Source organism: Sinocyclocheilus rhinocerous, unplaced genomic scaffold (genome assembly GCF_001515625.1).
Source record: "Sinocyclocheilus rhinocerous isolate Xijiao unplaced genomic scaffold, SAMN03320098_v1.1 scaffold100, whole genome shotgun sequence".
In the NCBI taxonomy this organism is placed as follows: domain Eukaryota; kingdom Metazoa; phylum Chordata; class Actinopteri; order Cypriniformes; family Cyprinidae; genus Sinocyclocheilus; species Sinocyclocheilus rhinocerous.
In genome coordinates, this window is record NW_015624543.1 from 745,086 (window position 1) to 755,392 (window position 10,307).

General features: G+C 38.1%; 1 protein-coding gene across 1 annotated transcript in view; it reads left to right on the plus strand.

The window, feature by feature from the left end:
* Nucleotides 1-10,307, plus strand: part of LOC107741914 (semaphorin-5A) — a 96,338-nt gene that overhangs the window by 62,089 nt on the left and 23,942 nt on the right. Inside the window, exon 18 of the mRNA XM_016554723.1 lies at nt 8,561-8,770. Within this exon, the coding sequence (XP_016410209.1) occupies nt 8,561-8,770 (210 nt within the window). The remainder of the gene's footprint in view (nt 1-8,560; nt 8,771-10,307) is intronic.

Here is a 10,307-nt window from a genome sequence, read left to right on the forward strand (position 1 = left end):
TGGACTGCTCTCTGGAGATGAACATGAGCCTCATTCCACATCTCCTCGCTTCGTTGTAGCCATGAGTTAACGGCCGGGAGTTCTGATGGTTCCCCGGACCATGGGAATAATGGGGGTTGGAAACCCAGGACACATTGGAATGGGGTGATACCTGTCGCAGGTTTGCGGAGTGAATTCTGTGCATACTCGGCCCATAGTAAGTAGCGGCTCCAGTCGGTCTGATTGCGATGGCAGTATGATTGGAGGAAACGAGTGAGTTCCTGATTTAGACGTTCCACCTGACCGTTCGACTGTGGGTGATACCCGGAGGTGAGACTGACATTGATGTTGAGCTGTCGGCAGAAAGCGGACCAGACTCGGGAGGTGAACTGGGGGCCCCGATCAGAGACTACGTCTTCAGGAAGGCCGTAAAACCTGAATACATAGCTGCAGAGGACCTCGGCTGTCTCAAGAGCAGTGGCTCAGTCATGATGTCCCATTGTACGGGTGCGAGAATGATGGTAGCCGGAATGATGGATTCCTGACTGGGAGACAGTGTGGACGATTCATAGAGTCGAGATAGATAGGGCATCCGCCTTAGTGTTTTGAGAGCCTGGACGGTAGGTTATTGTGAAGTCAAATCTGGTGAAGAATAGTGACCATCTTGCCTGTCTATGATTGAGTCTTTTGGCTGATTTCAGATATTCCAGATTGCGGTGATCGGTGAGTACAATAAAGGGGTGTTTGGCTCCCTCGAGCCAGTGACGCCACTCTTCAAAGGCGACCTTCATGGCAAGAAGTTCTCGGTTGCCCACATCGTAATTCTGCTCGGTGGGATTGAGTTTCCGGGAATAAAAGGCGCAGGGATATAACTTAGGCGGGTTACCATGTCGTTGAGAGAGAACTGCCCCAATGCCCGTGCTGGATGCGTCCACCTCCACAATAAACTCTCGTTCTGGGTCGGGATGGTACAAGATGGGTGCGGTTGTAAATCTCTCCTTGAGGGTCTGGAAGGCTGAACGGGCTGCTGAGGACCATTCGAGGCGTTGACTACCCTTCTTAGTCATAGAAGTCATGGGAGCTGCCACTGTGCTGAAGTTACGAATGAATCTCCGATAGAAGTTGGCAAATCCTAGGAAGCGTTGTAGTTCCTTTACGGTGGCAGGTAGAGACCAGTCGACAACGGCTCGTACCTTCTTGTCGTCCATGGCCACCCCTCCTGAACTGATCACGTATCCGAGGAATGATACTGTCTCCTGATGAAACTCACACTTCTCCGCTTTTGCATATAGCTGGTGGCTGATGAGACGTTTTAAGACCGCCCGGACATGCTTGACATGATCCTCGTACGAGTCTGAGTAAATTAGGATGTCTTCAATGTAAACAATGACCCAGCGATTTAACATGTCTCTGAACACATCATTGATGAAGGCCTGGAACACTGAAGGACTGTTGGCAAGCCCGAACGGCATAACAAAATACTCGTAGTGCCCAGTTGTGGTAGAGAAAGCAGTCTTCCATTCATCACCCTCACGGATGCGAATGAGGTTGTAAGCAGTCCCAGAATGACAGGTGTACGTGGGGATTGGAATACGAAGAGGCGGATAAGTTCGGTGTGAAGAGCTCCAGTGCATAATTGAAGGTCCGTGGTAGTAAATTGGATTTGGCCAGTGCCCAGCGGGCGGCCATCTAGCACTGCCACATGAGACGTACAGGGAACAAGAGGAATATTATGAGTTTTGGCAAAACTAGCATCAATGAAATTTCCTGCAGCCCCTGAGTCTATCAAAACCATAGCCTCCATGATCTGCCCATTAAATTTTAAGATGACTGGAATCTCTAAAGCAGTGGAAGTACTGAAATTCGGACTCACCGGAGACAGATTGCGAGGTGGCCGCGTGGGACAGGAAACTCTCATGTGTCCAGATAGTCCGCAGTATAGGCACAGATTCTGGCGAATGCGTCTCTCTCTCTCCCTCCCTCTGAGATGAGTAACGCCGATCTGCATGGGTTCTGTGTCAGGAAGTGGCAATGACGCACCGACTGGAGCCGAAGAGAGCCGAGTCTGACGACGAGAGCGAAGGAGGTTGTCAATCCGAATGACCAGTTCGATTAATTGATTCAAGGATCTCCCCTCGTCTCGACAGGCTAATTCAGACTGCAGTTCTATGCTCAGACCTCTGCGGAAGTGTAGTTTGAGAGGATCCTCCGGCCACCCTGTTTGTGCAGCGAGAGTGCGGAACGAGAGAGCGTAATCCGACGCCGAACCTCTGCCCTGGCGTAACGATAACAGCTGCTCGCCCGCCTCCTTTCCATCAGCGGAATGTTCGAACACCTCCTTGAACCGCTGGATGAAGGCCGAGAAGGAAGGAAAGACACCCTGATTCTCATTCCACACCGCGGTAGCCCACTCCAACACCCTTCCAGTGAGAAGCGAACAGACAAATGCGATGCAACTATCGTCTGTGGAATACAACATAACCCATGTTGGTGAACAAACATGGAACATTGGAGTAGGAAACCCTTACATTTTGAGGGTGAGCCATCAAACTTCTCGGGGAACGCCAAACGAGGGCTGGCGGTGGAGGTAGGTGAAACCGGGGCTTGAAGCGGTGGATTCGGAGGAGAGGTGTGGGCTTCGGGTGCTTGCAGACGAAGGGCTTGCAAGGTCTTTTACCATCTCCTCTGTTAGCGAGGTAAGTCGGTTTAATTGTTGCTGGTGTGTGGCCAGAACCGATGCTTGAGCAGATACCTCTGTGGTGAAGTGATAGAACACTGCTGGATCGATTTCTGGCGAAATCTTCTGTAACAGTTCAAACTTTTTTAGTTCCGTTTTAAGGACTGCCTTATACATACATATATACACACACACACACACATTTATAATGTTACAAAAAAATTTTATTTCAAATAAATGCTGTACTTTTGAACTTATTTTGAACTCTGTTCATCTAAGAATCCTGAAAAAATCAACATGGGTATTAATAAGAATTTTAACATAACATAGCAACATTGACAGTAATATAAAATGTTTCTTGAGCTGCAGATCAGCATATTCAAAGAATTTCTGAAGGATCATGTGACACTGATGACTGGACTAATGGCTATTAAAACTGTTATGGCTATGTTATTTTAAATTTCAATAAATATCAAAATATTACTGATTTTACTGCGTTTTTGATCAATTAAATCCAGTCTTGGTGAGCATAAGATAATTCTTTACATTCACATATACATACGTGCATATACAGACACACACACACAGCCATTTTTAGAGGTGTTAACATCATCTGCAAAGTTCGTTTTAAATTTCTCTGTAGTATTCCCGGCGATCTGTATTTCTCTGACACATCAGACTCTCATATGATTCACCAGTGCTGCATCAGTATCATTCACAAATATTAAGTGCCCAACATACACATGAATAATTTCTGCATTTAAACCATAATTTAGCTTGACGCACCCAGCTACACCGCTGCATGCCCCGTCATGACAGATGTTTCTTCTAAGGGCTTTCGGACAGTTGTTAATGTACTGCATATCGTACAGAGGAGGCCTAGTCTATAATCACCTCCACACTAAAGATGTGTGTTGATGTCAGTGAAGCCACAAGGGAAGATGAGTTCTGAAATGAATGGGCTGCCACTTGGCCAAGATTTAGCCTCATGTCTCGGCTGGCCCATATCGATTTGAATCCATAAGCCATGCCTGTGTGAAAGAGAGGGTGATAAAGCACAGCGTGTCATTGCATGTGTTCATGTGGAACAATCTCAAGTGGAGGAATGACTGTATGTGGTTACATCAAGGGTTCTAGAATATTGTCAACACAATACTCGTGTTGTTAAGACACTCAAAGCTACTTGTTGACTTAGAATTAGCTTAGCTGGTTAGCTAATACCAATCTTTGAAGCCTACTATGTATTATGTTAAAATCGGCTCTTTTCATTTTGTAAAATTTATTTATAAAAGCACAAAGACATTCAGTTGTCTGTAGATGAACTGAGTGAGCAGGTCTCTGGAAGTCACCTTGGCATTGTCAAGTAGAAGTCACGTGTTTGTTGCTATTTTATCAAGGCTTTGAGGTCTGAGCTTCTCTCTCTGTCTAATATCAACAGTATGAAAGAAACAAGATCAGCAGAATCAGCCCTGGCTGACATTTTCAGATTGGAAATGCATTTGATGTCCGTTTTTTTGTTAGGCAAATGTAAATCGGCTTTGTGCAGATAAGGTTCCTTGATTTCTCTGCTGTCTTTTTAAGAGCAATGAAAGAAATTATCAGTGTCCACAGCAGCTGGTCGTTATTCACTGATTCAGTGAGCTGCAGTCTGTTTACTTAATTATTATAAGTAGATTAACCTGAATAAAAATATAAAACATTGTCAGATATCAACATCACTTTCTTTGATAAACTGCTGCCTGTGTTTGTTCAAACTTTGATGATCATCAGTTAAATTTACCAGTGTTTATACGTTTGAAAATTCTGTCCTCTGAGATTATTCAAGGTACAGATGACAATCATCTAGTCATCTGACACATTTTCAGCAGTGCTTAAGTTAACATGCAGACAGCGTGCTGGGTTTTCGCTTTTAGACAGATTACATGGTTAAAAAAAAAAACACTCTGAAAAATCTTTAAATTCATCCCCTGTAAAATGCCACTGCTACAGCCATATGCATTCAGACAAAAGTTGGTTTAAGACATTTATAAGCTTACAAAAGATTTCTATTTCAAATAAATGCTGTTCTTTTGAAGATTCTGTTTATCAAAGAATCCTGAAAAAAACTATTACTGTTTCGACATTGATAATAATAAGAAATGCTTATTGAGCACCAAATCAGCATATTAAAATGATTTCTGAAGGATCGTGTGACACTTTTGATCAATTTACTGCGTTCTTGCTGAATAAAATTATTATTATTATTATTATATAGTTTGTTTTTATTTACTTTTAAATGGTATTGTTTTATGGTTTCCACAAAAATATTAATCAGCACAACTGTTTTCAGCATTGATCATAACGAGAAATGTTTCTTGAGCACCAAATCTGTATATTAGAACGATTCTTCTGAAGGTTCATGTGACACTGAAGACTGGAGTAATGATACTGAAAATTTAGCTTTGCATCACAGGAATAAATTACATTTGACAATATATTAAAATATAAAACAGCTATTTTAAACTGTAATAATATTTGACCATATTACCATTTTTATTTTTTGATCAAACAAATACCACCTTAGTTAGTGCAAGAGACGTCTTTCAAAAACATTTAAAAAATCTTTCCGACCGCAAACTTTTGTGTATCCTTGTCTGTTGTCACATCTTGCTCTGTTTTTATGAGTGTCCTGCCACATTTTTTAGAAAACCATATCAAATTAAAAACAGTCCAACAATAGTACATCTTGAGACCCCTGCATTCTGTGCTGTTTTGCTCCATCTAGCTGTTGTTGAACATTTTAAACAAGAATGTTTCTAATACGCCTAACCCCTAAAAAAACATATCTGATCGGGGTCATATGAACCTCAGACCAGCCTAATTATTATTAAGTAGTTATTATGTTAATAGTTGTTCAGGCAACCCACTGATTAGTCGATCCAATTTGGGTAGTTTAAACATTAAGAGGTACAAACTGTGAAAATGAGGGAATAGTTTGCAATTTCATGAGCTATAGTTTAGAAACTGAAAGGGTGATAACAACATTTTTTGCACACAAAAAAAGCTCTGTAGCTTTCTTTACCATACAGCACCATTTTTCTTTTAGTGCAAGTGTTTAACACTTAACCTTCAGTACAATAAAAATCAATACATGCACCATTATAGCTATTTGTTTGCTGGAGTAATGGCAGTGGCTAAAATGAAAATGCTGCCAAACAGTCAAGCTATCTTAAAACCTTGAGATTCTTTGCAGCATAAGCCAGAGGCTGTAACTGATGATGGCCCAGGTTTGTAATTTGGCTATGAGTGATGCCTTCATTTATCTCAGAAACAATAGCACATAATTTTAGCATGTGACTTTAGCACTATTTTCTCATCTAAATACCATGCTGCACGGGCAGCTCCATCTCTTCATCTCTGTCTTTCTCTCTCTTTTTTTTTCTTTCTTTCCACCTCCTTTTCTCTGAGAAGCAGCTGATATCTCCAAGGCTATTTACTGTCGGTTCCCCACAGATCTGCCATCAGTTAGAATCCCACTCAGTGTCAGATTCTGCAGACCTTAGGATCTCAGCTGGCAAATTTCTCTGTGGTGCAATACAACTGTCCTTGGTTACAAAATAGAAAATCTCAACCTTATACAGTCAGGCCCAAAAGTCTGAGAGAACATCTGAAAATCTGGGATTAAAAATGTAATTTAAAACTGAACCTATACTAAATGCAAATTTAAAACTTTTGCAGTTCATGCATCTCGAGTGCTGCTTTTATTAAAGCAAAACAGACGCAAACCAAAGACATTATGATTTTTTTTTTCAGTTCAGTTCTTTCAAATTGTTATGATAATGTGTCATTATATTTTGTAATTTAAAACGATTCTTTTTAATAATTACAAATAAATTGAATTTGTATTTTAAAAACAAATTATTTTTGCTAATTACAAATAATATAATATAAATGTGAAATAATTATTAATTAATAAAAAAATATTAAACTAGTTTTAATATTAGAAAAATATTATTTGTCATTTTTAGAAAACTGTTAAATTATATTTAATAATTGCAATTACAATTTCTCATTTAAAAAGCTATTAGAATTCATTCAGTAGTTGCAAATCATGTAGTTTTATTTTTTTTAAATCTGTTAAATTAGATTTAATAATTTCAAATTAGTCATTTCTAATGTAAAAAGCTGTTAAATTATATTCAATCATGAATGTATGTATTATGAATAATAATGTATGAATGATTGTATTATTTTAAAAATATTAAATTATAGTCAATATTTACAAATTCATATAATTTCTAATTAATTAAATTAAAATAAAAAATTAACAAATTTAAAAAATGTATGTTTGATAATTACAAATTAATAATAACTTATTTAAAAACTGTTAGATTGTATTCATTAGGTACAAATAATGTAATTTATACTTAAAATGTTAAATTACATTTAATTACAAAAAATATAATTTGAGACTTAAAAAAATACAAATTAATATAAATCTTAATTTTACAATTATTAAATTATATTAAATAAAAAAATGAAATAGAGTAGGGATGCACGATATTATCGGAATGTTATCAGAATCGTCCGATAATGGCTTAATTCTAACAAGTAAGTTTTTGTTTATATAATTTGTTTATAATCACAGGAGAGACTTGGTGTTGTTTCCAAACAAAAGGAAATATATCCGTATCAGCCAAATTAAGTTGAAAAATATCGGCATATCAGATATCGGCAAAAATTCGATACCGTGCATACCTAAAATATAATAGAAATAAAAACAAAGAGAAGCATTTTTACCAGTGGTCTCAGACTTTTGGACCCTGGTGTTTATGAGCACCCCACACTGTTCAGTTGACCATTTGTGTCTCTTGCGACGCTAGAACGCTGTATGTCAATGGTAATTACATGTATTTGCAGAGGCGTTAACCACCCACTACGCAAACCCATCAGGGAGTCCATTCTAATTGCCCACCCCCTAACTTTTAATAAGCACGGGTGACCGCCAGACAGTTTACGACAGCTCTGGGGAATTGCGTAAAAGCCACACTCTTAATCCACAAGAGCTATTCATTTCCTTGATTGTGCAGCATATAATGCCACCCATCTCACTCGGCAGATATACCGCTGATCCTATTGTCTAAGAAATCACAGAATCTGGGTCAGGAAAGTTCAGAGCGTATGCTTTAGCGTTGCCTTTTTTAAAGTATTTAATCGCAATTTGTCTTCTTCACTTTGCATGGGATCTTAACAACCAGCAAGCACAGCAAAGTCAAATCCAATTCCATAATATGACTTTACACTTTTGTAAAAATCAATGTAGTCAGTCATTTCTTGGTTAAAGTTACTGAACGCAGCACGGTTTGTTTTCCTGCGGGTCTAGCATGCACTGACACCTGTGTTCCCTTGCCATTAGCCATCAGAGCCAGGCGCCCCGCTTTGAGGTGTGAGTAGATTATGAAGTAGTCTATTACCTTTGAGAGGGCTGTGTGCTGTGGTGCTGGAGAGATTATAGGTCGACCCATGTAGCGCCGTCGCATGGATAAATGGCTGTGGCTCACAGGGACTGTCACAGATGGATCACGCTCAAGGTCAGAGGTACAAACACAGAGGTCACGGTGCAGACGGATAGAGAGATACTCTGCGGCAAAAACACTCTGTTTGATAAGATAAATGTATCTGCTGTAATAGTTGTGAATGGCATGGATAACTATGATGTGAAAATCCATTTTGCTGTCTGAGCTATTCTTTTGAAATAGTTCAGGTAGTATGGATGATTTTTTTTTAAATAATAGATTGAAACATTTTTTGAAATATTAATCTCAGAAAATTCTGAAATGAAAGCCCTGTCAGGGTTTATTTAAGAGCATCAAATTCCCATGATTCTATTTGACCTAGTCTTGTGTGTGTTTATTCTTGTTTTAGGAGATTTGCTGCGTTCTGGACGGATCACTGGATTGACCATAAATGGAGGCTGGTCTGCCTGGGGGCCTTGGAGCCAATGTAGTCAGGACTGTAGCTCAGGTGTCCGAAACCGCAAACGCACCTGCTCCAACCCCAAACCCAAATATGGAGGAATCACCTGCCTCGGTCCTGCCCAAGAGTTCCAGGAGTGCAATACTACGCCATGTCCAGGTTAGTACCCCTGAGTCCTCATGCATTTTCCAACTTTTTCTATTCATAGTTTTGTGACTTAAACAGCTTCTCCAGACACTGATTTATCCACTTTTTTCCACAGTCTGAAATTAATTGCATTTATAAATATCGTTTATTTGAACTGATAACTAGAAATTTAGTTTGTTATGCAAAAAAAGTAATAATAATAATAAATAAATAAATAAAACAATAAATAAATGGGGTTAGTAAGATTTTTGTTTTTGAAAGAATTATATTTTGCCCACCATAGCTGCATTTATTTGATCAAAAAACTACAATAAAAATAGGTAAATTGCAGAATATTATTACAATTTAAAACAGCTGTTTTCTATTTTAATATATTTTAAAGTGCCGTTTATTCTTGTGCTATCAAATCTGTATTTTCAGAAGCCATTACTCCAGTCCTCATTGTCACATGATCCTTCAGAAATTATTCTAATATGATGATTTGATGCTGATTTTGGTACAAAAATTTCTTATTATTATCAATGTTGAAAACAGTTGTGCTGCTTAATATTTTTGTGGAAAACATTTTTTTATTATTATTTGATTGATGATTTGATTAATAGAATACGTTTCAAATGATCAGTGTTTATTTAAAATAGTAATCTTCTGTAACATTATAAAATCTTTACTGACACTTTTGTCAATGTAATGCATCCTTGCAGAATATAAGTTTTCATTTCTTTCAAAAAAAAAAATCTTATTGACCCCAAATTTTTATCACTTACACAGAATGATCCAGTTGTGTGAAATTAAATTATAATTTTTTTAAAATATCATATATTTAAATTGATAACTATACATTTTGTTCATAATATACTGTCCCCCGGTTTCACAGACAAGGCTTAAGCCTAGTCCTAGACTAAAATGTAAATCTGAGCTGTTTCAACTGAAAGAAACTTGCACTGACTGATCTTAAAACATGTCAGTGCCTTTGTTTTGTCTTAAGATGCACACCAGTAATACTTTTTTCTAAGGCATGTTTATAAAAATTACTTAAATGTCCTAATTGAACTATGGCCTAATCCTGGCTTAGGCTAAGCCCTGTCTATGAAACCGGGCCTGTATGTAAAAACATTTAATCAAAGCCAGCTTGTGATGATTAATTTTATTTAGATGTTAAAATAAGTTCTCAAACTAGAATTAGGAGAACAGAAATGTGCTGTTTGTTTGTGTACCAGTTATATTGCAGTTTAGCTTAGTGGAAAATCTTCTGAAAGAGGTTAACATATCCTCCAGTCGAGCACCAACACTTACTTGGTTGAAAAAGAACAGACAATGAGAGGTACACCCATATACTGAGTTTACTTTGAAAACTCTTATACAACTAGGGTTGGGTATCGTTTGGGTTTTTTACGATACCAGTGCCAAATCGATACTTTTAAAACGGTACCGGTGCCTAAACGGTGCCTGAACCAATACTTTAAATAAATAAATAAATACCCAAAATAGGATGGATTGGCCATTATTGAGCGCTATAAACACATTTAATGTCTGTTTCATTCATACTGGA